General features: G+C 40.1%; 3 protein-coding genes and 1 non-coding gene across 5 annotated transcripts in view; 2 read left to right on the top strand and 2 right to left on the bottom strand.

Annotated features, from left to right (window-relative positions):
* The window catches only part of LOC116720784 (nucleosome-remodeling factor subunit BPTF), a 43,085-nt gene extending 42,728 nt beyond the window's left edge, over positions 1–357 (top strand). For both annotated transcript variants that reach the window (XM_032564209.1, XM_032564208.1), the window contains exon 36: positions 124–357. In XM_032564209.1, coding sequence (XP_032420100.1) covers positions 124–160 — 37 coding nt within the window. In that variant the 3' untranslated portion in view covers positions 161–357. The remainder of the gene's footprint in view (positions 1–123) is intronic.
* Positions 358–4,892: 4,535 nt separating this feature from the next.
* On the bottom strand, positions 4,893–14,241 carry LOC116720785 (uncharacterized). Its single transcript, XM_032564211.1, has 5 exons — positions 14,111–14,241; positions 10,091–10,744; positions 9,583–9,669; positions 7,861–8,052; positions 4,893–7,644 (listed from the first exon to the last, which is right to left on the bottom strand). The coding sequence occupies exons 1-5, from the start codon at positions 14,181–14,183 to the stop codon at positions 7,457–7,459; spliced, it is 1,194 nt and encodes a 397-aa protein (XP_032420102.1). The 5' UTR covers positions 14,184–14,241; the 3' UTR covers positions 4,893–7,456.
* A 1,305-nt stretch (positions 14,242–15,546) lies between these two features.
* trnar-ccg (transfer RNA arginine (anticodon CCG)) lies at positions 15,547–15,619 on the bottom strand. Its single transcript has one exon. It is a non-coding gene; the product is annotated as a tRNA-Arg (tRNA).
* An 820-nt stretch (positions 15,620–16,439) lies between these two features.
* On the top strand, positions 16,440–26,224 carry LOC116719749 (importin subunit alpha-1-like). Its single transcript, XM_032562398.1, has 10 exons — positions 16,440–16,864; positions 16,972–17,112; positions 19,597–19,685; positions 20,457–20,725; positions 21,568–21,662; positions 22,250–22,513; positions 23,502–23,735; positions 24,362–24,544; positions 24,664–24,813; positions 26,014–26,224. Exons 1-10 carry the CDS (start codon positions 16,799–16,801, stop codon positions 26,098–26,100), a joined length of 1,578 nt encoding a protein of 525 aa, XP_032418289.1. The 5' UTR covers positions 16,440–16,798; the 3' UTR covers positions 26,101–26,224.
* Positions 26,225–27,577: the final 1,353 nt, after the last annotated feature.

Genomic DNA, 27,577 nt, shown 5'->3' with positions numbered 1-27,577 from the left:
TTGTTGTTTTGTTTTTTTTGTATCCTACTCTAGTCATATTTTGTCATATATTGTAAAGCTTTTAATAAAAAAGAACAAAAAGAAGGAAGTTTTCCAACCGTTTTCTTCCTCCTGTTTCTTCAGGTCACATAACAACAAGCTACAGTCAGCCGCATCTTAGCTTCTGCTTAAAATCCCGGTGTCAAAAGTCGCATCTCTGATTGGTTAGGACGTGTTGTCAGCGGACCCCTCCCCCGCCTATCGGTGTCGCTCCGGCCCCGCCGTCCGCCACCTGACGGCGCTTTACACATCCACATTCCCTCCAGCGTACAAGAAGGAAGATGGGAATGAAGGAGACAAGATGATGGCTGAAATTAAGATGATTGGATGCGGAATGGCCGCCTAACCTCACAGATTCCTTCTGGATGACTCAGTCGGTCGGATGGGTTCACGGTGTCGGATCACGATGCTTTTAACTCGAGTTCATTTAACAGAGCCTACCAAAAGTATTTCTACCCCCGTTTTTGAGTGTTTGGTCACGTCTGCAGACTTCAGTGTATTCTGTTGGGATTTTACGCAACAGACCAACATAATGAAGCACTTCGTCGTGACGGGAAACCAAACCGTTGAAAAAGTTATTCACACGCCTTGTAGGTTTGGGTTTAAAGGGTGTGCTGTGGTGGCGCAGGGGTTAAGCACAACCTATGTATGGAGGCCTTAGTCCTTGACGTGGCCGTCGCAGGTTCGATTCCCGGCCTGGCGACCTTTGCCACATGTCTTCCCCGTTCTCTCATTACCAACTTTCCTGTCAATTAACTATCAAATAAAGGCCACTAGAGCCAATAAAACCTTTAAAAAATAAAAGTTTTGGGTTTAAAGCGACAGTTTCATTTTACAAACATGCTTATTTTGACTGGAGGTAATTTAGCAGTTTTCGTCACCAAAGACCTTCAGACGTACAAAAACCTGGTCAGCAAATATAATATGTGTCTTCATTTTTAACTCCATTGAAATGAGCTCCACTGATAACTGGGAAGATTATTATTATTTTGCAAATAAAAGGTGAACAAACACAAAATTTTAATATATTTTTTCCATTGATTTACATTTTCAAATATGCTGGTTGCATTTCCTCTCAAAAATAAACTTCTGGGTTTAATAAATAATAATCTGAAAAGCCATCGGTATGAATAACTTGAGGTTTTGTTTTACCAGTTTGTCCTTGCAAAGTAGGTCCAGCTTTGTTATATTGGATGAAAATTGTCTGAAAGAGTTTTCATGTTTTCCCACAGATTTTCAGTTGGCTTTAGGTCTGGACTTTGACTAGGCCGTTCTAGCACACTTAGCTGTGTGTTAAGAGTTCTTGTTCTACCTCAAGGTGAACCTCAACACCCAAAAGTTTTCTGCAGTTCTTTTTTAACTTGGCTGTCCCTGCTAAAGAAAGCCATAAAGACCACAGCATAATGGTGCCACCACTGTGTGTCATCATATGGATGGTAGGACAGGGCGATGGATTTTATCAGTAAACTGAAAGTTTCCGGTTTTGAAGATTTAATCTTTTTATTTTTGTTTGATTTTTAATTCCAACTATGCACTCCTTGAGTTTCCAGAGTGATGTAAGCTCACCCAAGAACTGCAATCTCTTTTTACAAGCCTGCTTTACAGATTCTATTTACTTGGACTTTGAATTCAGGTCATTTAACAGATTGAATGATAGAAAATATCTTAATGAAAACTGTTTTATTTCTGTCATTTGTAAAAGAAAATGTTAACCCACCTCCAGCTTTAAGATGTGGGGTCATTTACTCTGTCCAGCGGGGTCACACTCACCCCATGTAGGCCTTTACAAGGTTTTTTTTTTGGTGTGTGTGAAAACCGTCAGTGTGGTTTTGGGAACTGACGGTCTGACGGGACAACCCGCCCAGCTCCACGCTGTCCGACCGTGACATTTGCTGCCATCATCCTGAGCGCCGCGTCAAGATCACGAGAGGGAACAAATTTGATCAAAATTGAATTTGGTATTAAAAAGAAAAAGTTTATTTCATTATTAAGCCACATTGCCGAGCCCTAGGTCAGAGTATCTGCAGAGTTTAGTTCTTTTTCTCCACACGTAGCGTTTTCATGAACCATTAGCAGTTGAGAGAGGCCCAAAGTAAATTGTGTAAAAAAAAAAAAAAAGGGGCATGACAATTATCAAGTTGATCTGTTCAAAGAAATCCAGATAAAACGCACTGAGGTTTGGTTTTGTAATGTGACAAGAGCTGAAAAAAGGGGGTATAAATACTGTTGCAAGGCATTGTGTAGTTTGACAACTACACAGGATTATACTCTGTTATTTCTTCAAGTGTTTTAGTTTGACGTTGGCACAGGTTTGCATCAAGCATGAACCCGATGCAAATGTTTGACAGCACAGCCCCTATCAGAGCAGTCTGATAGACGGAGTGTGTGTTTTGTCAGAAGGCTGAAATGCTTTCATGTTACTGTCCAGAGGGAAACGACACCGGACAGATCATCCCACCCACCGCATCCGGCCTGTTTTTTCTTCTTCTTTTTTTTTTGACCTTTTTTCCATGCGATGCTCTGAAATGCAAGTCAAAAACTGTCTGTGTTTGAAAGGAGGAGGCCATTTAGAGAAAATGAATTGTGTGAAAGGCTGAAAGTACTGTAGCTCCCTCCATTATAGAGTCTCATCAACGCTGTGTGTCTGAAGCTGACAGGTTGGCTCACATGCATCTCTCAACTCTCTCTCTCTCTCTGTGTGTGTGTGTGTCTGGTTAAAGTAATTGGATAATGAACTTCCCCACTCAGCATCAGCTCAGTTATGTCGCGGTCTGCGGCAGCGCGACTGGGAGTCAAACCTCAAACGACGACCGACTGTGGAGTCTTTGTATGAACATTTTATAGCTGCGTTTTTTCAGGCGTATCTGGGAACTTTTTGTGTGTGTGAGATTCGTCCGTTTCTTTGTTTGTTTGTTTTTTAAGAGAAGAAAGTTGGGGAGCAGTGATGTCTTTCGATTTAGATGTGTTAAAGAATGACGGAAACTTTTTTTTTTTCTCTGTTTTGAACCCTGAGGTTTTTCTCAACATTTTTTGAAGCAGAGTTGAGAGATGATGCAGCTTCTGTCTCCTTCTCTTTGTCTTTCAACCGAATGTTTGTTACTTTGTTATAAGATGATGATGTGCTTTATTTTCTGTTTGTAATCTCTATTGTATATTATTGCTGTCTAAATATGTAGAGAGAAAAGATTTTTAGAGCAGTAGAACTTTTATTTTTGACTATTTGAACCAGCAACCAAGTCCTCCTGTAAATTTAAACTGTATTTTTTTTCCTCTTTTATTTGAAGTGGACTCGGTTCTTAAGGTGAAATTGCCCTTTGTATAAGAAGTGCTGCACATTGTGAGCATATCGGTTCTGATCCAGTCGAGTGGCACGATATAACTTGTACAGATTTTTTTTTTTCTTCTTTTTTGTAAAACAAAAAGTCGGCATAACTTCTATATTGACGTTGCATTTCTTGTTTTATTTATTCAGACTGACGGAAAAGTTATCCATTTTTTAAAAAAAAGAAAAAAGTAGTATCTCGAGGAAACGTAACTGCAGATAAAAAAGCACTCTATGTTTTTAACCGACGGGCCACTCTGAAGAAACTCTCTTTTGTACTTGATAGGACATTTCATCCTGGATAATAATAAAGTAAACTTTTTTCGAGATGTTTCTGTCTTTTTGTGTGAAACATGCTTTGATCTTTCTTTGTAGAAAAGAAAAAAGTTCAAGTGAAACTCGGGTTGATTGCTCACAGAGCCAGATACCATTTATTGCTGGTCTTTGGGGTAGTTATAACTTAAGGCTAACGAAAATCCAAAATTTTGTTTGTCAAGGGAATTGAAATATCACGTGAAACCAAGATGTTGATAATTTCTGGTGGGGTTTTTTTTAATATATATATTTATTTTACTACAATCAAATTTCACTGCAGAAATAAACGTCCTGATTGAGTAAAAGTCAATTCCACAACTTCAGTTGCTACAGCCAGAAACTAGTGATAAGGCCCGAAATCTGGGTGCGGTAATGGACTCAGACCTGAACCTTCAGAGGCACATAAAGGTCATTACAAAGTCGGGCTTTTATCACCAAACGTAGAAGTAGCAATCAGTTTTTGTGCCACAGACGTCTGGAAGAAACTTCCAGAAAACTGCAAAACAGCCAAAACGACGACTTCCTTTAAATCAAGGCTAAGTATCTGTACAGAGTTTCCTTTGAGTGGTAACTGGCACATTGATCCGTATAACTGATGTGCATTCTGGCCGATGGGTTTGATGATAGCATTTGACAAAATGTAGTGTTTGCTTGTTTCATGATTGGTAACTATTACATTGCTGTGATGTAAAGCGCTTTGTACTGCCTTGTTGATGAAATGCGCAGTACAAATACTGTAAGTTTGACTTGACTAAAAAAAAAAAAAATCTTTAAATTTGCCAGGGTTTTGGAATAGTTTTGGGACTTATCTGTATATAGCATCAGTCGACAACAAATGCCATCTTAAGACGTTGCAATTTATAAACAGAAATATTTATATGAAATAGGAAAAAATCGGTTCAGTACAACAAATGTATTCAATGCTAATGATTCCAAGTCAATCCTATGAAACACTACGGTCTAGCTCAGTTTATAATCCAAGTCAGTCTCCTGTTTAAGGAACCATAGCCCATTTTCTGACTTAACTTTTTAGGAAGTCTCAACAGCTTGCCCCAGCTGAAGGATGTTATCCCCACAGGACCATGCAGCCACTGCCATGTATCAGAGTGTGGAGGGTGTTTTCAAGGATTTGTGAGCTGCTAGTTTCCCGATAAGACTACACTAATTTACTAATCTGGTAGAGGAAGTTAGGAGTTTCATAGTAAGACACGTTAAATGAAAGATCTTTTCAGACTTTTATTTGTAAAAGGTTTGCAAAAACCATGTTATTATATTCCCGCAACTTCACAATTCTATACTGGTATATTGCATAAAATCCTGAACAACAACAAAACGCTCAATAAAGTCATATAAAGTTGTAACATGACAAAATGGAGAAAAGGTTCAAGCGGTGTGAGTACTTTAGTCGGCCGCTGTACCAGAAGGTCCGAGGCCTGTGTGTGTGTGTGTGTGTGTGTGTGTGTGTGTGTGTGTGTGTATGTCTGACTCAGCCTCTTCTTAACTCATCCGTGGTGCCAAACGGAGAAGTGGGCCCCCGGGGACGATGAGGTCACGACCTGTTTACAACCATTCCTGTGATCAAGTTATCCTGAATGACACATCCAGCCATCACCGACTCCCATAGCTCCCTCTCCTCTCCCTGACCTCCACCTCTTTATCTCCTCCACTCAAACCACTAAATGGATCCAGAGGCTCTCATGGACGCCGGGAGCGCCACAGATGACCACAAGCCCACAGTTTTTTTTTTGTTTTGTTTTGTTTTGTTTGGTTTTTTTGCGCAGTCTTCACACAGGAAGCATCTACCAGATATTCCCACCTACCCGCCCCACACCCCTCCTTCACATGCTCTGTGATGAGGAATGTCCTCCCGCTGCGATAGCGGCCACAGTGTGGATCAGGCTCCCGTTTCCTGCCCGCCACATGCGCCTGTTCCCTCCAGCACTGATCGCTGATAGAGGCTGCGTGGAGCCTGGGAACTGACCAGAGATGACGGACATGCGGAGTGGGGGGGGGAGGAAGAGGGGGAGGGGGAGGAGGAGGAGGATGAGGAGGAGGGGTTCAGCACAGCAGAATTTGGCTGTTAAACTTTAATTTCTGCGCCCTGTTTTGAGGGACGGCACTTCTTCTGGGAATAACAAAGTTGCATGTAATCATGCGAAAAATAATATATATATTTAAAGGGGTGGGGGGGGTTCTAATTGCCTTTATTTGACAGCAGCCAAACAGGAAAGCGGGCTGTGGGAGTGGGCCGGGACTCGAACCCGTGACCTCTGTGTGAGTCGCGCGCTTTCCTCCGGCGCCGTCCCCGTGCTTAATAACGTGTATTTCTCACCTAGAAAGCACATGGTTTTCATTCAGGCTAAGTTTAGAAAGACAGAGCAAGAGTTTAAGTGACATTTTTTTCTCAAGCTAATTCGACAAACCCGACGCCGCTCTGGCTCTCTTGGTTATATATTTTAATATATATTTTTATAATATATATTTTACGTCGCTTATCCACCCGCTCTCACTGTGCTGCTCCCTCCACATTTCTCAAATATCCCCCCTCTGAGCATCGGCCTCCCGAGCAGACGCAGCATCTCGGAAAATAAGCCGCGATGAAGGCGCTTCTTTGAGCGCCCAGGTGTGTGGAGGATCAGATTCCCGCGATTTGATTCACGGCCCGGTCCCAGCGAAACCCACGACTCCTCCTCGTCGCTGTGTTTGGACCCCCACCGCCTCCACCTTTTTGATGTTGGGCCTATTTATCACCGTGGACACATAATTAAAGTGAAAGAAAGCAGAACCTCTCTCAGAGCCAGCTGAAGTTCCTCATTTCTCGCCATCTGAATACTCCTCTTCGCTCTCCGCTATGATTTGCTGCCTCTTATTTGTCTGGACCTTAGCTTCCTCCCATCCAACAATCTATTGACCCGGGGTTTTTTTAAGTCGCAGTACATTTCTTTGAAGTCATGGGTTATGGGTTTCATGTTATGAAAAGAGTAATGACAGAAAATATTAGGATATTCCAAAAAATTTGCAGCAATTTTTAAACCTCGCTGCCTGGATTTAATGTCTAGGAAATTGAAGCATTACTAAACCGTAAACCATCCCAACATCCCATGCTGTGTTGATTATTGTGGAAAACAGACGGAATCTTTTCCCAATGCCAAATTTTGAAGCAGATTCAACAAACAAGCCATTTGTCCCTCGCTTCGGAGCAGCTTCGTGTCTCTTCAGAAAAGTGATACCTATTCAGCTCCGGTACTTCATGTACCGGCCACAAACGCGTGAAGAGTTTAATTCGAGTTGAGCTCAGGAGATAGCGTGAGAGAGGAGCACTTGAGTCCCAAGCCAGCACGAGGAGGAGTCCAGTTAGTCAAAGTTGCTTGTATCCGTTGGCGCAAAAAGTGGGTGTGCACTAAAATGCGACGCCCAGGGGGCGCCGCGCTAGATTGGGCGCCAAAAACAATGGCAGAATAAGTATTTCTAGTCGGTATTTTCTGTATTTGACAGCTGTTTGTGCATTGAAAACCCCCTAGTGGGTGCCTATAATATGTCTGCGTACACCTCAGAAAGTACTTCGCTGCGTCCCGCTTGCATCAAAGAGGCCCCAGCTCAGTTCAGTTCTTTGGGAACTTCATAGATAAAGCCGATATGATGATACATGGTAGCGGTCCATATGAGAGCACATCCACTTCCGCTGGACATCCTCCCCTCTTGCACAGTGCCATAGGGTCGGGTAAGATCGGCTGCGAAGTCTCTTCCCCTGCAGCAGGGGGCAATGTTCTCGTCAGTGGTTCACCTACACCTGGAGCGGACGGCCTCCAGAGCTTTCTGGTGTCTCCGTTTGTTGAACCTTTTGACGTAGTTGCTGCTGCGCAGGAGGCCATCCCCGGGCTTCAGTTTGCCAGCCAGCAGGGTCAGGAGGTCACTGGGAAGGTGGCGCCTCCGGTGGTAGATCTGACCCATTACAATGTATCTGGCCCCTGTGGGACAAAGCAGGTGGCAGGTTGAGTTAGTCTACATTAAATATTTTTAATGAAGAATGGCTGAAATCTAGTAGAAACACACCCCGAAATTCATAATCACAGCAAAAAAAAACAAACAAACAAAAAAAAAAAACGATTCTGTGTTCTGCATCAAACACAAATGTCAGACACATTTGTTTCTGCTCAGCTCAAAAGCAAATTTCTTAAACTCACCAAGCTTGATATCAGGACAGGGCTTGCTGCACTTGAAGGTGTCCAAGACCAGGAGGCGAACCTTGAAGAAGAAGCTGTCCGGGGTCACGTAGAGACGACTCATCTTGTAGAAGCCGTCAGCGCTCACCATCAACGTGATCAGTCTGACTCCTTTCCTCAAAACATCGATGTCGTGGACAATCCCATTGACAGCTGTCCAGAAGACGAGAGGCGTTTGGTTAGACGATTTGAAAACGGCATTACGGTGTCCAGGGTAATGTAAGATGCATTGAGTCATGATTGGAAAAGCCGTCATGCACCAGGAAGAAACCTCACATTTTTAACGTCTGTGAAGCTGGTTAGTTTATATTACTGTAATGACATGAGTCAAGGCGAAACAAACTGGCAAAAGGAAAAAAAAAAACAATTCTTTGATTTTCAAGTTTTATTTATTTGGGTACATTGGATTTAGGATTTAAGTAGTGTCCCGTCAAGAAAATAATCTTTAGTTAACCCCCTTCGTCTTTTCATTTGAGACCACTAAAAGCAGTCTGAAATCCTATTTTATTTATTAATTGTAAAAACAAAAAAAACATCCAAAGCAACAAGGCACTAAGTGAAAATGGTCTCTGGAATGCCGAGTTTAATTTTACAACTCACACCTCAGTAAATCATTGTAAGAGAAACTGCCTGTCAGAATGATGTACCATGGTTGACCAACCAAACGTATCCAAGAGAGTGTCTGAGACTCTTCCATGAGGTAAAGAACAAGGAAAGCACTACAGGCTGCACTTGCTTTAGTTAGGATCAGAGTTCATAATTCAACAATAGGAAAAATATTCAGACTGAGCAAAAAAATGGCTTCCGTTGAAGAGTTCTAATATGAAAATCACTGCTAACAAAAAGCAACCTGTCTGTCTCACATGCCCCCTCCAAACAAAACAAAACAAAAGTGATTGCTAAGGCATCTGGTGTAAACCTACCAGTGTTAATGAAAAAGAACATTATGCCATCATGGAGATGGTAGTGTTCTCCAGGACCTTGATAACTTGCAGGAATTGATAGAACCATGAATTCTCTCTCTTTCTACACTCCAACCCTCTTCGGGTCAGACAGCAGGACAGTAGTCAGCCGTCTAATACCTTGCCGCACGTCAGCAGGTCCAGCTCTCAAGGGCTCAGAAAGACTAAGATTTAGAAGTGGCCCAGTCAAAGTGTAGTTTTATATCAGATTGAAATGCTGTGAAACGATCTTAAACGGGCTCTTTCATGTGTAAATACGACTGAATAAAAACGATTCTGCAAGAAACGTTGACCCTGTTTCCTGCACATCGGGGTAAGAACCTTATGACTCGTTCACTCGGAAATGTATGATTGCTGCTAAGACTTTTGGGGGAAATTACTTTTTCCCACAGAACCAAACAGTTTTTTCCCCCCCAATTACTAAATTAAGCGTCGCTTGAAAAACTCAATTTTGTGTATTTACTCAGGCTATCTTTGATTTTAAAATTGCTTTGACGACCTGAAACAACGAAGCTTGACCAAAACGCAAAATCAGAAGAAACCAGTAAGAGGGTGAATACTTCTTTGTATTGGGTTGAAGGTAATTCAAGTAAAGCAAGCAAAGAAGTACAGCATTAAAATCTGTTTTGAGTTGCTGAGAAACATCAAGGAAATATCAACACAGACCAAAACGCATTCTAAATGTGGTTACATTTCTTCTACGTGTCTTTGTATTACATACCAAACTCACTGTAGCAGTAATATTCCCTCTCATCCTTCTCCTTCCTGCACTCGCTCATGCAGAAGGCATCGTGTGTGTAGTCAGACTCTGTGGAGAAGAGAAAGGCAGCTTGAGAGGACAGTTTGAGAAGAGTCTGTGCTGCTTTCTCAAGATGGCAGGGAAGACTCATGACTGCTGTAACTATTAATACATATTCACTCACTAAAGCATTAGACTTTTTAAGAGAGGAAGAGTCTTTGACTTTGAACTTCCAACTCCATTTTGTCATTTTCAAATGTTGCCTCTAAAACATCTCATTTGCCTGTTTTTTCTTATGTTTAGGGCAGGAAACTTCTAATATGTATTGGAATATTCAACTATAAATGCTCTAAGAGTGGAATTGTTTTGATTAAGGTATTCCCATGTGGGAGATTTAGTTCAGGGACCCTGTTAGAAGATATGTGGAGCACCCTGTCACAACACACAGGTCAGATTTCAAGATCAGGGAAACGGCACCGGCCTCTCCTACCTCGCCTCAGGACGTCAAACTGGTAGAGCAGGCTGGAGGACCGCCGGGTGAAAAACGCCGGCGGGCGGCTGTTGTTCCAGGCCGTGGAGCTGATTCCAGACTGGTAGAGGCCGGACCTCCCAGGCCGGTTCTCCTCTGGGTCCTGGCGTCGGTTGGGGGAGTCTCTGCGAGGTGAAGAAGCTGTTTGATGCGGCTGGATGGGTGTTTGTGTCTGCGCTGGGGTCTTGGGTTTGGAGTTGGGCTGTCCCTCCGGCTCACCCTGCTGAGGAGGGCTGATGTGGGTCTGGGTGTCCTGACTGATTTTCTGTGTCGTGCGATTGGAGCCAGCACTTGTGGCTCCTGTGAGCTGTGTTTTGGGAAGCAAACCGGCAACGTCCCCCCTGTTTTTCTCACTGTTGTGCTCTGTTAAACGATCACTCTTGTGCCCCTTTTTGCTCTTATTGTTGGGGCCGTGGTGACGGAGGACCGGGGCCAGGTTGCTGTGCTTTGGCCACACAGCAGATGGCATCGGGTGGAAGTTTAGCTTAGACTCACTAGACTTGCTGCTTTTCTCCAAGAGCTCATTGATGGGCAGAGTGGGCTCTTTGACCACTAGTCTGGTTTGGTTGCTTGGTGCAGGATCCTGTGGACCCTTCTCTATAAGGGTGTACAACTCTGGAAAAGAAGCAAACAGCACTTCAGCTACAAAATGATACAATTCAAACTGACACTATGACTGATATCTGGAAAACAGTTTTCCCTTTGCTAAAAGAGTGATCCCACTCTATTAACACTGTGGGTCTTTGTTTGTCTTGACCTTTCTTCCTGTTTCCTAAATGTCACATAAGGTGTCCCTCTGGGATTTGTATTAGGAACATCACTTCTTGCAATGTCTAATAATAATGTGTGCCAGAATATTATTGATGCCTTTCTCCGTCTATCATTCTATATGCTGATGACACAGTTGTTTGTTGACCTGCAAACAGCATTGGCCTTGTGTTTGATCTTCTGCAAGAAGACTTATCATTTGTTTCACCTCAAAATAGTTCGAAACATCAAAAAAACTGAAGAAAAAGCAAATATCCAAAACATCCTGTGACTGTATTGAGTCATCTGTCTGAAGAATGCAACAGGACTTTGGAGGATACTATGGCTGCTTTAGTTAAATAGCCATAGTATCCTCTACTACTGACTCATCCGTTAGCCAATGCTCCCCTTTCAAACTACTCTGACGGTTCTGAGTATGACATGGAAGCAGTGTGTTAGTAATGGGTGGATAACACCTGGAAACTGCTAGCTATCTTTAGTTGCCAACTGCCACCTGGCAAAAGAAAGTACATTGGAGACAATTCTCCTGTATTTCAGAGTTCACTGCAGACATTTTACATGTTGCTAGCAAGGCTAATTCAGTGGCAGACTGCCAGGGTAAGGGTTGTTCATCTGGGACCAGACTATGCCCTTATGACTGTTGTACACAGAACAGATCAGTGTGTACAGGAGCTCAAATGACCCATATGGGGCTAATGCTGACAAATGTGGTTTCCGGTGAAGGCAGCGTGACTCTGCTGTATGATACCTCAACAAGCCAACCCCATTCCATAGTTCACGCCAATTTGAGAAGTGGGATTTTCAACACTATTCATGGCCTTCCCCATCCAGACACTAATGCAGTCCTGTGACTGATAGCTGGCAAGTTTGTTTGACATAGGATTAAGAAACGTGTGAGGACCTGACATGGCACCTGCATGGGAGTCCAATATGATGCATTGCATTACAAACCAGGTGGCTTGAAGGTGTCCCAATGTCATCAACATTGACAGCAGAGGTGGTGTGTGTGCCTTAATTGGTATGTGAACAATACATTTTGGCATACCACCAGGCCTCTCTTTGAAACACAGTCACAGTTCACTTCTGAATTGTGGAATGCCATCACAGAGAGTCCAGTGGTTAGGTTTCATAGGACCATTGCTTATCAACCTCAAGGTAATGGACTGAGAGAGGTTTCTCAGCTTCACTAAGGCAGCTAGTCTGAAGGACAATAGTTGAGTCAACAAATTTACACATCTAATGCTTGGACTGCAAACTCCAGCTATGCCAGGCCAGTTATTGTCATTAGAGATGGTTTATGGCCAACCGCTGCAGAGACTTTGCGTCCTGTCACTACATTCTGATGGTCACCTGTTGCATAGCAGGCAACTTTCTTTGATAAAGCTAAAGTTTTCTCACCAGTCCCCATGTCATTCAACATCTCTACTCTGCGAGCTGAAGAGAACTTTTACATTCCTGTCATCCTCAGTGCATTGGATTTTGTGCACCATGGACCTCTTTGGAATGGCTGACAACACATATTTGATTGTGGACACAGGTTCACAATCAAACAGATAGGAGAGGTTTTCTGTAGAACGCCTCAATACGGCATGCCTAAATTTGAACCAATCAGTTTGTTTGGCATGGCTCCCACATTGACGTAGATACCCTTACACCTACAGAGCCACGTGGCTTCACTGATGGTCCTAAATCAATATCTGAAGTCTCTCAGGACAACATCCTGCCTAAGTGCACTAGGTTTGGCTGTGTTGTTCAACTAGGGACTAGGGAATTCTGAGGAAATGACTGTAGGGTATTGTGAGGATTTGAGTTTTTCTGTGTGTTTATTTAGGTTTCTGTGTTTTGTGGAGTCTCTGTTGTCCCATCTACCCCTTGATTAGTTACACCTGTTCCTTGTTTCCCCTGATTGTCTCCCTGTGTATTTAAACCCACCTGTGTCCCTTGTTTCCTTGTTGGGTTCTTGTCTATGCTACTGTCTTGTCAAGTCAAGTCTGTTGTTTGAACCAGTTGCTGACAGTGTTGAGCCATTAACCTTCCACTCACCTGTGCTGCCTGGATTATTGCTTGTTTATCATTAAATCATAACTTCCTTCACTTCAACCTGGGTCCACTGCGTCTGCCTCACCACAAAACATGACAGGTACTGTCAATGTATATGGCGTAAGTCACTCCTTAGAGAATTTACACCTTGTGTTCCTATACACATTGAGCCATTATGTGTTTTACAATAGAAGGTTACTGTCTGAGCCCAAAATAGTTCCTTCCACATCCACCCAGTATTTTATTTAAAATAAAATAACACTAATTGGAGTCACCTATGTGCCTCACACTGACCATGGTGTCATTATTTAAGTGAATACTGCTAACTTAAAAAAAATGTTGACTATTCAAGCTTTTTCTAGATGTTGGGCACTGAGATTCCTCACAGGATCTCACCCACCATAATAATGTGCACATTTACATTAGATTTCCACATGCATGCTGCTGTAACAGTTTATGTAATTTATAAGTCAATACCGGATTTACTATCAGTGGTAGTAAACTTTCTATACCACTTAAATGGAGCATCCAGAGCTTTTATCATGAAGCATTTAGTGTTCATTTAGTAGAAAAGATATACAGGTCTACTTCGAAACAAGCAACAACTGGATCAGAAGCAGCGCGGCGTAATTGACCGCGAGGATTTCAAGCAAATGTCAAAAGCACTGGAAAAAGCTATTTGTTATTTTATTAGCAATGATATCCATAATATGGTCCACTTGTTTTATTTTGTATCTTCATTTAATTAGTTGTATGCACTAGATTGACTACACTGACTGCCAGGTATATTTATGTTAATATACCTGGCATGTTAAGGCAGGTTTGAAAATGAGACGCCGTGTGCCAATAGGATTTTCTTGTATATACGATGGTAAAATAATAGCAATAACAACAAAATGTAAACAAAAACCTCAAATTTCCCAGGATCACTGTTTGTAGTTTTTTTTTTTTTAAACAATTTTTAAAATAATTGTTTGAAGTCAGGCCTTTTCTGTATTAAATATCTTATACATAAAAAATAAGCTTACTTATATGGCATAGAGTATTTAAATAAACCTTACCCAATTACAGACACAAATAATGCCAGGCGGTGACTAGTATTGGTCATACCTAAAGCTGTAAGATCGACACCAGGAGTCAGTAGAAAAAACAAACAAACATAAATCAGCTCACCGTTGACAACCTGCTCCTCTGTGTGATAAAGAGGAAACGCCAGAAACAAAAGAACCAGAGTAATTCCTGTCATCTTGGATGGGCCCGTTTTGGACTCACTGCACTGTTTGTCCTCAAGTTGGGATTCCTGGGATTTTTATAGGAGCGCTCAGGGAGCGGATGGGATGAGGTAGAAAGGGAGGGTGTGGGCTGGCCCAAAACAGGGACACAAACACTTTCACACGACACTCCTACCATCTGAGCATAATTCGAAATACACCAACAGAGCCCACTGTGTGAAAGAAATATACACACACACACACACAAATATTTGATTAAAAATAAGCTTTCTTTATTATCTGGTGTCAGATTAAATATTCCATTCTTGGCTTCTTCATTTTTATACACATAAAACTTTTAACCTTTACATTCAGTAGGAGGCTATTTAGCATAAAATTCACAATTTAACCCTCTTGAAGATGATTACTTAAAAAAGATGAGTATTCTCTGCCCTCTAGTGTTGAAGAAAAGAATATCAGCATAAATGTTGTAGCAATTTGGATAGTTATTACAGATTTCTTATACGCATTTGAAAAGTCGTTTATTTTATAAATTAAGGCCCAGAAACCCCTAAATGGAATAATGAAAATATAATAAAATGTTCTGGTTCTGTCAATTCTTTGCTCTAAGCGCAGATCTGTTTATGTTCATTAAGTAAATATCTAAAATGAAAATAAATGTTCTGATATTTGTCCTAAATTATAGGCAGTTTTGTTTCTAAAAAATGTTGGCATTCCGCGAGTTTCAATAAAAACGTCTTTGGTCCAATACACACAATTTTGTGATTCATTAATATGTTTTTGTATTTTAAAAAAAAACAAAAAACACAAGTATTTGTGTTAGAATACCTTATATGATGAAATAAAATTAATTTAGCCTGTTAAAACTTGCTGTTTATTCCCCACACAATGTCTTTGTTGTCCATAACAGGGTTGATATTTCGGTCTACTAAAAAACGTTTAGCCTGAAAGAAAGTAAGAATTAATGTGAAGCAAAAGTTTGACAATTACAGATTTATCGAAGTTTAACATGTCTTCAGTAAAATAACTTAAGAATTTATGGCAAATTCACAGTTTTTAACCCCTTTATCTCTCGAAATGCTAAATGTACGTTGAATGATAGAATCCCCCATACGTAATAAAATGTTACGAATTACATTTTGACTATCTTTCTTTCTTTCATTTCAAAAACTAAAATAAATGAATTCAGCAATAAAATTCTGACATGAACAAACGCTACGGTTAGTATTTCTTGGATTGTCATTAAAATGTAGTTACGACACAATACTGATCCATAAGGTGCAGCAACAGGACAAATGCGTTACAGCATTCAGCGCTGGTTTATCTCTTAATAAACAATGGCATTGCGTGCTTTCACAACTAAAAGGAAACTAAATGCGACCCAGATGGGACTCGAACCCACAATCCCCAGCTCCGGAGGCTGATGCCTTATCCATTAGGCCACTGGGTCATTACGTGGAAAATCTTAGAAGCGTCATTTTGTGTCGTTGCCATGTCAGTTTCATGGCGTGTTTTATGTCGTTTTTCGTTTGTACATTTTGCCCGGTGGCGGTCATCTTTGATAATACCGAGGCTTTGTTCTCAAAATGTTACTACGCAGAAAACTATTGCATTTATAAACGCCTTTTAATGCGCCAAACCGCTGAAGTTAGCATCTGGAACGAAGCTTCTGATTTGGGTATTGTAAAGGGCTCTATAAAGTGCAGTTTATGGATAATGAAATCTTTGTGCAACTAGTACCCTAACTTAGACAAAAATCTGTCAATGTTTGACGTGTCCATACTGTAGTTTTTTTTTTTTTTTTACATGGATCTCTTCAATAAACCTTAAATGTACATTTTTAGAGTTTTCACAAATTGCATAAAGATTTGACAAATCACAAACTGTATTTTATAGACTTTATCATCAGTATAAAATAATTCTGTTCGAGTCTGGCCATTGTCAAGCGCTGTTAAACCGGGCCTCTTTTAAAGCAGCGTAAAGCCAAAAAAAAAAAATTCCTTTATTTGAAATAGTCTGAAATTAAATAAGGGTCATGTTGAATTCGAGACTGCTTTATATATGAGATGCGTTAAGTAAAACATCAAAAGTAAAGCAAGTGTATTAAATACGTTGAAATATTTCTTTAAACGTCATGGTTAAAAAAAAAAACAAAACAAAAAACTACGAATCGGATACTAACTTCATTCCACCCCGCCTCTGGGTAATAGGGCGGAGCGTTCTGCAAATCTGACCAATCGTATTTTAGAACACCAGGGGTATATATGACGTCATTTCAGGAGTGTTTTTTTTCCCTTCAAGGTAAGCACTTTGCACATGTCAAGTTACTAAGCGAATTTCCAGAACTTTATTTATCCGTTTTCTGTTACTTTGCTTAGTATTTGAGTTTACAGTTTTTCTTCAAGTGGTTTGTGTGTACAGTGGGAACACATGGAGTCAAATACGTTTACTTGACTTAAAGAGACACGCGCCGTTAACTAGCTTACCGTCCGCTAGCGAGCTAACCTGAAATAATCGGGTTGATTAAAAAAAAAAAAAATAACAAACGGTTAGCGCGACCGTTTTCAGTTAGCCGTTAGTTTAGCGTAACATTAGCGAGTCGGCTTGTGTTGCTCAACGGCCAGCAGCAATGTCAGCTGACACCGACAACGGGGCTCGGCTCTTCCAGTTCAAAAACAAAGGGAAAGACGTGAATGTAAGTTCTGCCTGTATCGGCGTTATTACAAAGTTAACAGCTGAACTTTTTGCTGTCATGTTGGCTATGAACTTTTTATTTTTCTCTTCTTTTTTTTTCTTTTTTAGGAATTGAGGCGCAGGAGGTCAGAATTCAACGTTGAGCTCCGGAAAGCGAAGAGAGACGTTCAGATATTGAAGAGGAGAAACGCGCAAGGCTCCGCGGAGGATCCGACCTCCCCGCTGCACCTGAAGGCCCTCAACGCCCAGGTGAGTCACTCTGCCGCCCGGTACACCGGCCTCACGCGCTCCGTGGCTGCTGGGATACTTACCTTTACGCAAAAAAACTTGCAGTAAAGTGAGCACTAGTTTATTAATAATAATAATAATTTAAAATGCATTTACATTTTTCTTGTATTGCTGATATACCAACAAAAAATTACCATGTACTTAGTTGTTTTGTTTTTTTTGCTTGCTTTTTCTTGAATGCAGAATACTATTTAGTATGTAGAGAGGTAACTAAATATATTTTCTTTTGCCTTTTTAAAAAAAGGTTGTCAAACTACGATTTGTTTGTTTTAATCACTTCTGATCTCTTTTCGTGCTTTCTAAGTAAAAAGCTTAGTCTTTAAAGTTATGTTCATGTTTCGGCTCCCCAGTAAAGTGTAAGATTAAAAACAGACAAAAAAAAGAAACATACATTTATTGCTTAGTTGATTTAAATTCACACAAATTGGCAATCTCCAGAATCTAGCAAGTGAAGACCAAAAAATATTGTTTGAGAAACATATAAATATAAATAAAAAAAGAATCTACTGAAACGTACGTCCATGTAGATCGTTCTTCCGCTAAATATTCTGGTCCCAACATGAAGTAAATTCATCATATTTGTTGTGACATTAAGTTTTAGAACTTTAGAGAGGATCAAAATGTGGTGCCTGTGGTGATGTTTGCACCTTTCATACCTTTCAGAAAGCAAAGTCGGATGTGACAGAATGCATTCTGATGATTCCTCTGAATTAGGCCTGTCGCGATAAACGATAAATCGATTAATCGTACGATAAATTAAAGCTATCGACGTCATTTTAATTATCGGCACTATCGTCTCTTCCGACCTTTTTCTCTTTCAGCTAATGAGACTGAATGAAAAAAAGGCTCAACTCCGGTGCTCTCCACTAACCCTCCCTTCCTCATTTCCTTACTGTAAAGCCCAGCGCACACTACACGATCTTAGAGCTGCCAGCCGATTGTCGGCTCATTTTCAAAACCTGAGAGACCACACATTAGCCGACAGAAATCCTAGGTAAAACGGTTCGATCGGGTTCGGTCCTGCCGTGTGGTGTCCAACAATGGGCACAAAATAATGGCTACAAGTTCAGTGAACTAATTTTAAAACCAGGCATTAATCAATGCTTTACTACAATCTACCTGCAATGCATGTGGCTAGTGTCAGCGTAAAGTCCTGACCGAATGAAAATCATTATAACCTATTTATGTCATGTTAACGAAGAACAGCTGAAAAGTTTCCGGGTTTATCAACTGCGGTAGCAATTTCGCTCCAACTCCTCCCCTTGTCATTTCTATATTCTTTGCATGTTGAATAAACATTAATGTTGTTTCCACATATCATCTCCAATGCTCCGTGTCAGCTGTTTGGGATTCCCCGATGTAATTTCCACTCAGAAAACACAGAGGAGAATCCACGCTTTCTGATTGGCTACCTGTCACATTCAACAGGCTGCGTTAAGATCCCAGTCGGTGAAAACCCCTGATTTGGATCGGAGCGGCAACGACGATCTACCATAACACACCACACAATCTTAGAAAGACCAACGATCTAAGATTGTTGTAAGAGGAAAAATAGGAGCAAAAAATCATGTAGTGTGAATTATTGCATCAGGTAGTCGATGTGCCCATCTTCTCTATTTAAATCTAATTATTACTGAAGGGCAACATAATATACAGACTTCATAATCTGCACTCTTTGGGTTGAATGCAGTATTTATTTCCACTTTGGCTTTATGTTGTTTAGTTTTTTTTCCAAGTAAATTTTTTGTTAATGGAGACTGAGAATCCATTTTATTTTTGTTTTTGGTTGTTTTGTTTATTTTGTTTATCAGTTCCAGTGTTAAGTGTTCTTTTGAAATTAAAGTGTATCTATCTTTGGCAGGAAATCGCATGCATTATTACGTAATTTCCATTACATCAGTGTAAAAAGATCTTCAAACAATATTATCGTTTATCGCAATAATTTTTGAGACAATTAATCGTTGAGCAAAATTTGCTATCGTGACAGGCCTACTCTGAATAGAATGACATTTGTTCACGAAAATTTCAAAGTTGTCCAAAAAGTTATGCACGTGCTCATTTGATCGTTTTTTTTTGTTTGTTTTTTTTTTTCCTTTTTATGTGCAACACAGCTAATTGAAACAAAAACATTCGGTCCTGCTTTCACTGTTCTGTAACAATCTACATACCAGCATCTCTGAACTCAGAGAGAGACCAAAGACTCCAAACAAGGACGTGACTTTTCTGCACAACTTGACCAAAGTTCATTTTTAATCTTGGTGCAAACTTTAGTATCAACATGCAAATGACAGTTGTTTGATCGTTGTTGTTCATTTCGCAGCGCAGCTTCCGAGGCTGTTTTTAAGAGAAGTCCAGTGCAGTTCCTCTCAAATCTGGCTACAGGGGAATGTTATTTTTAACTTCTCTTCCGTGGACGCTAATCCCTTTTGGTTTCTGTTTCCAAAGCCGACTCAGGATTGGTCTTTGGAGGACATAGTTGGAGGAGTAAGCAGTGTGAATACAGAGCATCAACTTCTGGCTACACAGGCAGTCAGGTAAAATCATCTTTTCATGTTTTTTTTTTTTTTTTTGTGCAAATACTAAAAGCTCTTTCTAAAATAGTCATTTTTTTGTGTAAATATAGCATAGGGATTGCTATGTTTGGAAACCAATCTAATACTTAACTTTTTTTTTTTTTTTTACATGTATTTGAGAAAGAAAATCTTTTTTTTCACACTTATTTATTTAATTTTTTACATTTTTTCTTCTCATTGTTATTTGTAGTTATTACGTAGTTTTAACTGCAGTGTCTGTGAATTCAATTTGAAAACACTTTTTTGATCCTGAAAGAAAATTAACCAATATTTTTACCTACAGAAAGACAAAAAAAAGCAACTCCAAGAAATGTAAAATATGTGCAACAATACCAGTGACACTTGCTCGTATATAACGAATTGTTTCACAAAGGTTTCAATTTAAATAACCAATAATGTTAGGATGCGTCTCAACTTTTGTTCCAAACGAAATAGGAAGACGATCAAATTGTATTTCGATCCATTGTTTTGTTTTTTGTTGTGTTTTTTTTTTTTTTCTTTTTCATTCATTGAACAAAAAATAATTACAAAGAAACAAAAACAGTTGGAATGTTTTAGTCGAGTTAAAGTCTCTCCTCTTTGTTTCCACTCCCAGATTCTTTAGATTCTCATTCCTTCCAGCTACTTTCTAACTTTTGCGAAACCAAAAAGAGCGGCGGGTATTTTTTTCTCCTTCTTTCTTTTTTAGCTCCCAGCTACTTTTCTCTCTCACCGTCTCCTGCTGCGTTTCAGAAAGCTCCTCTCCAAAGAAAAGCAGCCGCCTGTCGACAGCGTCATCGCCGCGGGCCTCATCCCGCGACTCGTAGGCTTCCTGGCTCAGTTCGACTTCCCCCACATCCAGTTCGAGGCGGCCTGGGCTCTGACTAACGTCGCCTCGGGGACGTCGGAGCAGACGGCCGCCGTGGTGGAGGCGGGGGCCATCCCGGCCTTCGTCAGGCTGGTCGCGTCACCTCACAAGCACCTCAGCGAGCAGGCCGTCTGGGCCCTGGGCAACATCGCAGGTACGCCGGACTGGAAAAGGCTGGAGGAGGGGCCGTTAAACTCATTGTCATCTGGGGCCACATCAGGTTCATGAATGCTCTCAAAGGGCTGGTTGCTCCAGAATGTATTGATAAAACGTAAAAAATAGCTGTCTCTGCATTCTATAAGTTCTTCTTAAATTTAAATAATATTGAACATCTTGTAACAGTGATCAGTCCCGTTGGAATTTTGTAATTTTTTATTGGGATTTTTTTTCTTTTTCTTTTTTGCATCAAAATCACAGACCTTTGTGGGGGCTAATGCTGAAAAATTTGCAAGGAATTTTGAGCTATTGTTTCTTTAAAAGTGAGACATACTGCCACCTGCAGGTGGGCAAACTCATTAACGTAAAATATCAGTAAATGAAACGTGTACATTTACAATTACAAACAGACATGTTTTTAAGCCTTTATGTCTGTTAATGATTATAATTTTTTGCTGACAGGTGACTTTTAAAATTAGAATATTACATCAGATTAATAAAAAAACAAATCCATAAACAATTACTGCACAGGATTTTATTTAGTAGCATGACACTAAAGGGAATTGAACATCGGTATTTGTCATTTTCCTCTCACTTAAAGTTTATGCGCTATTTTTGTCATTCCGATGCATAAAGTACCAGTGAAAAACATTGAAGTTACGAATAAAAGTTCAAGACACGTGCATACTTTTGCAAGACATTCTGTATTGTTTCATTTAAAGTGTGTTGCTGAAACCCTCAACACACGTAAACTAACTTACCGCTTTCTAATCAAGTTGTTTGTGCTCCGTAACTCTCCTGATTTAACGTGACCAACTGGATCTCCTTTGCTGAATTTAGGCGACGGACCCAATGGCAGAGACTTGGTCATCAAACATGGCGTCCTTCAGCCTCTCCTCGCCTTGGTGACGACCTCTGACCTGTCCGTGTTGCCCGTATGTCGCTCTCATTTGTTTGCATTCGATTGCAGTTTTCTGGCAGATGACCTAAAATGAACAAAATCGACCAGCTGTTGTAATCGTTCCTGTTACACTGCAAACACACAAAATCTTACCAAGTATTTTTGGCCTAGTTTCTATTGCAAATATTTTAGTAGACTTAAAATAAGACAAAACTAACTTACAAGCAACTTTTCAGCAAGATATAGGAGCTTGTTTTAAGTCATTTCTTTAATATTGATAAAAACTTGCTTGTTCCAATGGCAAATTATTTCACTTATAAAATGGAAATTTATTTGCTAAATATGAAATAATCTGCCAATTAATTAAGTACTGTTTCACAAATATTAAGGAATTATTGAGTTAAAGCAAGCTCATGTTTCTTGGTGAAAAGTTACTTGTAAGTTAGTTCTGTCTTATTTTAAGTGGACTAAGATATTTACACTAGAAACTCGGCCAAATACTGGGTAAGATGTTGTGTTTTTGCAGTGCACTATGCCATTGTTTTACAGTCTGTCCTGTATACGACATGAATATATTATAATAATAAAAATAACTACGCCGTTCTTAACCCCCTGCATCAGCCTGCCTACCTGCTCAACGTGGCCTGGACGCTCTCCAACCTGTGTCGACACAAGAATCCGGCCCCTCCCCTGGCGGCCGTGCAGCAGATGCTCCCCGCTCTGGTGAAGCTCCTCCACCACGACAACAGCGAGGTGCTGGCCGACACCTGCTGGGCTCTGTCCTATCTGACCAACGACTCCAACGAGAGGATAGAGGTGGTGGTGAAGGCCGGGCCCGTCCCTCGTCTTGTGCAGCTTCTCGCCTGCGGGGAGCTCTCCATTGTGGTGCGTGGCGTCGAGCTTGACTTCCATTTACGGGTTTAGACGAGACCCGAATGAGATTAGCTTGTGGCGCAGAAGGTTCTGTATGCTAACTGTACAAAGGAAAGTCCAGGATTTAAGGACTCAAAATGGTTCTTGCTCCGATGCAGGATCCACGCATCTGTAAAAATTCTTAAATTCGTGCATCTAAAATTAAGGCCTTTAAATGTCTTAATTTTTGTTAGAAAAATATGTTATGGGGTCTAAAATTTTGTGGTAGCAGGACTACTTAATCCCGTAATTTCAATGTAGTTTATTTTTCTTGTTGGACTTTCCTGCCAGCCAAATGTTTGCAGACATCTTCATTGCGTACTGTGACTCAAGACGGTTGAGGCTACCGCTAACTAGCCTTGCTAACTAGCTTGTTTTTGTGTCCATCGTTGGTAAAAATAAATTTATCTGCAGTTTGCTGGACAATGTTTGTCTTCTCCACTGGCTCCAGTCTATTGCCAACTCATACAATGGTACATTGTGCAACAAAACCTGGCACTATTGAATGAAATTTGCTATTTTGGTTTGTACATCTCTGTCATGAAACAGGTTGTAAATTTAAGTCATGGTGGTCTTTAAAAGTCTTAAATTTGAAGACTTAAACGAAGGGGTTTCCTGTACACTCTAGAATTTCTTAAAGTTGGAAAATTCTTGCAATTTAAACTCTATTATCAAAAAGATCCTTCGATCCATTTCTTGACATGAACACGTGTAGGAACCCTGAAAAAAAAAGCACGTTTGGTTCCAGCACGTCCATTAATGTTCTTACAAATAGATTTGTCTCTCTGAAGACAGTAACTATATGTCCAGTAGTGGTGACTTTTTGCCCTTTCACTCTCTTGTCCTCTTTCTGAACACAAATGAATCCTCAGAAACTTCCTCAGTCGACTCGTGGTCGTTGGCCAAGTTTCAGCTCCTGAAATAATGGCCTCACTCTTTCCCCTCTTCCCCCCCCGCTAAGACTCCAGCTCTGAGAACCATCGGCAACATTGTGACCGGAACCGATGAGCAGACCCAGTGTGTGCTGAACGCAGGTGCCCTGACAATGTTCCCGGCCCTGCTGAGACACCACAAGCCCAGCGTCCAGAAGGAGGCGGCCTGGACCGTGTCCAACATCACCGCCGGCAAGAGCAGCCAGATCCAGGAGGTCATTAATGCCGGACTGATACCCATACTGGTGGAGGTCCTACAGCAGGTCAGGGCGCAGGAGTTTAGCGCAACATCTCATGTTGCGTTGATATTTTAATTGTATTTTATTGTAAACTACAATGTGAAAAACACAGTCTCTTGTTGTAAATGTCACAGCTCTTCTGCTTCACTTTCAGCCTACTTGCGTAGACTGGAAATGTACACTGAAAGAGAATATATTTTATGAGATTTGTTTGATTTTTCTCGATGAAATAAAGTTTTTACCAGCGGTGGAGTCATTTACGGGCAAGATTTATTGGCACCGATTTGCTTAACTTCAGTACATCGGTGATCTGTCGACACTTGACATGTGAAGCCGATCTTTTCTACCTCAGAAAAGGTCTCAAAATCAACCACTGTCCTCTTCTGCTCTGCCGTGAGAGAGGTTTCTCTTGACTGACCAGCCCACCAGGTCATGTCTGCACGTTTGCAGTCAACGATAGTCACCTGGCTGTTGTTGACTCAGCGACTTTCTTGCTGTATTTAGCAACATTTCAAACAAACAAAAAAAATTGGTATTGGCCAAAATTGGAATCGGCAGGTTAGGCTTTTTAAAAATGCAATCGGTGCATCCCTATGTTTTTCTCTCTTGTGTCCAGCGTCTCATCTGCATTTTTCTGCAAATGTTTTCAGGGAGATTACAAGACCCAGAATGAGGCGGTGTGGGCCGTCACCAATTACACCAGCGGTGGAACTGTGGACCAAGTGGCCTACCTGGTCCACTGCAACATTCTGGAGCCTCTGCTCAACCTGCTGACCGTGAAGGACAGCAAGGCCATCCTGGTGATCCTGGAGGCCGTCTCCAACATTCTACAGGTGACAAGTCTCAGCCGTCTGAATATAAAGAACGTATTTATGAAGCAGGTTTATTCATTTTAGTGAGAAGCTCTGAACTTTTGAATTTTTTTATTTTTTTTTTAACCGTTTCTGTCCAGATGGCCCAGAGCACCGGCGAGGTGGAGAAGCTCTGCCTGATGATCGAGGAGTTGGGCGGGCTGGACAAGATCGAGACCCTGCAGACTCACGACAACGAAGCCATCTACAAGTCGGCCCTGAAAATTATTGAAAAGTTCTTATCAGAAGAGGTAGTTTTATTCAGACTCTGTTAGGTTTGAAAATGTCTCTGCTTCTGTTTCTTTTTTTCTTTCTTTTTTTTAAGAATTACATTAAAACTGAAAAAAAAGTCTGGTGGATAAACAGTCAATAACTACTTTAGGAATTGTATCAATAAGAATCTGGATTTTTAGTCTTTAGTCCAAAGGGATGTTCTGAAAATATTCTATCACTTTATAAAAAGATGATTGAAAGTGAAAACGATTAAAGCTCAGTTGGAGTTTGTTGAGAACTTCAAAGTGTTTCACAAAAGTAAAGGATGAGCTGAAATGAATCGGACGATTCATTCCAGCTAATGAATGATGTGCTGATGTGCTAATCAGCCAGGCAAAAAATGAAATTATGAAATTCATAACAGATTAGAGCCATCCAGTACTGAACAATATCACTTTTAAAAGCATTTTTTCTGATCCAAACAGTGCATCTTAGCTGAGAATTTCAGCTGATTTCAGTCTATAAATGCATTAACCAACAGGATCCATGATATAATCTGACATCAAATAAAGATTAAAGATCTTTGATGCATAAATCACATGTTGTTCATCTGAGGTAATGGATCCACAGATGTATTTTTGTTTTTTTGATGGTTGACTTAAAATTACTTCTTTTCAGTAAATTACAATGTTATTGAAAAGTTCATTCAACTCAGTAAAACAGTATATAAATGAAGTACACACAGTTTTCAAACATTACTTCCTGTTAATTATGGTTATTTTTTTATTTTTTTTTGCTTACAGCTACTGAAAACAGTTTTATTGACCACAAATTTAGTAATATGGGCTTCAGGGTTTCACTCAGAAAACTTGCTAAACGCGGTGGTTGGGCTCTAGGGCAGTCAGTCAATCATCCAGCAGCCCGTTGTGTTTTTGAGTTAAAAAATATTTAAAGTTGACATTTGAAAATATCACGTGATGATAATGTGTTATTGAAAGATTATAAATACCCGAACAGCAACTATAAAGTCTTAAAAAATGCAACCATTTTAAAAAGACTTCAATAAATAAGCAATGCCCAGGCTGGTGGGGGGCACAGTAAAGCCTGGTGGCCCGCCAGGCTTATAATACACTGGGGGAAACCCTGGGTCTTCTATAAAGGTTCCACAATACTAAAATCTATTGTTTGTGTGTTTAGTTTATTAATACCGTTTGGCTCTTGTTCTTTCTGTCTTTCAGAATGCAGACGAGCCTCCGGCTCCAGATGCTGCTCAGGACTCCTATGCCTTCGTCATTCCTGACAACAAAAACACTTTCCAGTTTTAACTTGTTCACTTTGATTTCTGACATTTAAAAAAAAAAAGGGGGGGAGGAAATCCTTAGCTCGACATTTTAGACTAATATCTTTTGAAAAATATTTGTAAATAAATTTTTAAGTATTTTAATGGAATTTTTGTTTCTTGTTGTTTCTCCTTGCAACCCTACGCAGAGAAGCAAGTATGCATGGATGGATTGTTTCTGACATGAACAGGTTGGAAAGTCATTTTTTTTGGTGAAAATAGTGTGCTCATCTCACCACCAGGTGACACTGTGCTCGTTCCTAATGGTTACGGTCGCATTTTCAAACGGATTTGAAAAATGAATGTTTTTGGTGCATTTAATGGTTTATGAGAATGACTGAGTTGGTTAATTAGAAGAAAGCAGGAGCAGAACTACTTCCACAATACAATTAAATACATTTTTATACCATATTCAACTTTTGAAATATTCAGCTTGGTGTTTGTCAAATACTCAATGAGGTAAATTAATAAATATTAATTTAGATGAATTGCTCAGCTTCTTGGGTGTAGAAATAACTTCAGAATCTATAACCGTAGTTCTGCATTGTAATGCAGTCTCAGACCAATTAATAGTTGCATTTTAGTCCATATAATTAAATTGGCAGTTTAATCTTAGATGTTAAAATAATGGCCACACTTGACAATGAGAAGGCTTCATAGCGTAAAATGTTTTAGTTCCAACAGCTGAGTTAACTTTTGGCAATTGTCTAGTCGTGAACTGAAAGTTCAAGTAAATTTATCTGTCACATTATGTTTGAGAAACTTTCAAAATAAAGCAACGACGTACAAAATGTCATAGGTCACCAAGTTAGGTTTTGCTTTGACTGTATGAACAATACACTGGGTTGAATTTTTATACGTATCTACATTTTTTTTGAACGCCGTTGGCAGTTTCTCTAGAGTAAAGTTTCGGTATCGAGATGCGGTTCCTGCTCTGCCGTCGAGGTTTTGCGCTTCTAAACAGTGTTTTACAGTAAGAGTGCCTATGGTGCATTCAAAAACATCCTGAGCATCAGATAATCTATATTTTAGTAATAATTAATTTTCCCTTTATTTAACCAAGACAAAAAGCATAGGTTAAGATGGTACAAATTACACATTTTCTGTATGAATATGTGCACCGTTTTATCACTGATATTAAATCAAATTAAACTTTTTCTCTTTTCTCAGGATCGTCAATTAAATGCCAAAATATTAAAAGTTTACTTTACCTAGTTTGCATATGAGGATTATGACTCCTTTTAAAAAGTCTTGGGAAAAGCCCAGATGATGATGCCTTTTGTAAGTTTCTGGCTTGTTAATTAGAGACACCCATCAACTGAAAGAAGTTAGACAAAAATAGGACGGTACTTGGTCTATCATTGTCTGCATTGCGGTTTATAATTTTTAGAATAGGAAACTAAAACATACAAACCTACATTTACATACATATCGATTTGTATTTCAGAATATTACCTTAATTT

Source organism: Xiphophorus hellerii, chromosome 5, assembly GCF_003331165.1.
Source record: "Xiphophorus hellerii strain 12219 chromosome 5, Xiphophorus_hellerii-4.1, whole genome shotgun sequence".
NCBI lineage: Eukaryota > Metazoa > Chordata > Actinopteri > Cyprinodontiformes > Poeciliidae > Xiphophorus > Xiphophorus hellerii.
This window is presented reverse-complemented; position numbering and strand designations above follow the sequence as displayed.

Excerpts from the sequence above, each read along its gene's own strand:
- LOC116719749 (XM_032562398.1), top strand. The coding sequence starts at position 16,799 with ATGTCAGCTGACACCGACAACGGGGCTCGGCTCTTCCAGTTCAAAAAC. Across the intron at positions 19,686-20,456 it reads CTGGCTACACAGGCAGTCAG|AAAGCTCCTCTCCAAAGAAA; the intron begins GTAAAATCATCT and ends GCTGCGTTTCAG. Across the intron at positions 21,663-22,249 it reads CTGACCTGTCCGTGTTGCCC|CCTGCCTACCTGCTCAACGT; the intron begins GTATGTCGCTCT and ends CCCCTGCATCAG.
- LOC116720785 (XM_032564211.1), bottom strand. The coding sequence starts at position 14,183 with ATGACAGGAATTACTCTGGTTCTTTTGTTTCTGGCGTTTCCTCTTTAT. Across the intron at positions 10,745-14,110 it reads AGAGGAGCAGGTTGTCAACG|AGTTGTACACCCTTATAGAG; the intron begins GTGAGCTGATTT and ends CTTCTTTTCCAG. Across the intron at positions 8,053-9,582 it reads TTACTGCTACAGTGAGTTTG|CTGTCAATGGGATTGTCCAC; the intron begins GTATGTAATACA and ends TCTTCTGGACAG.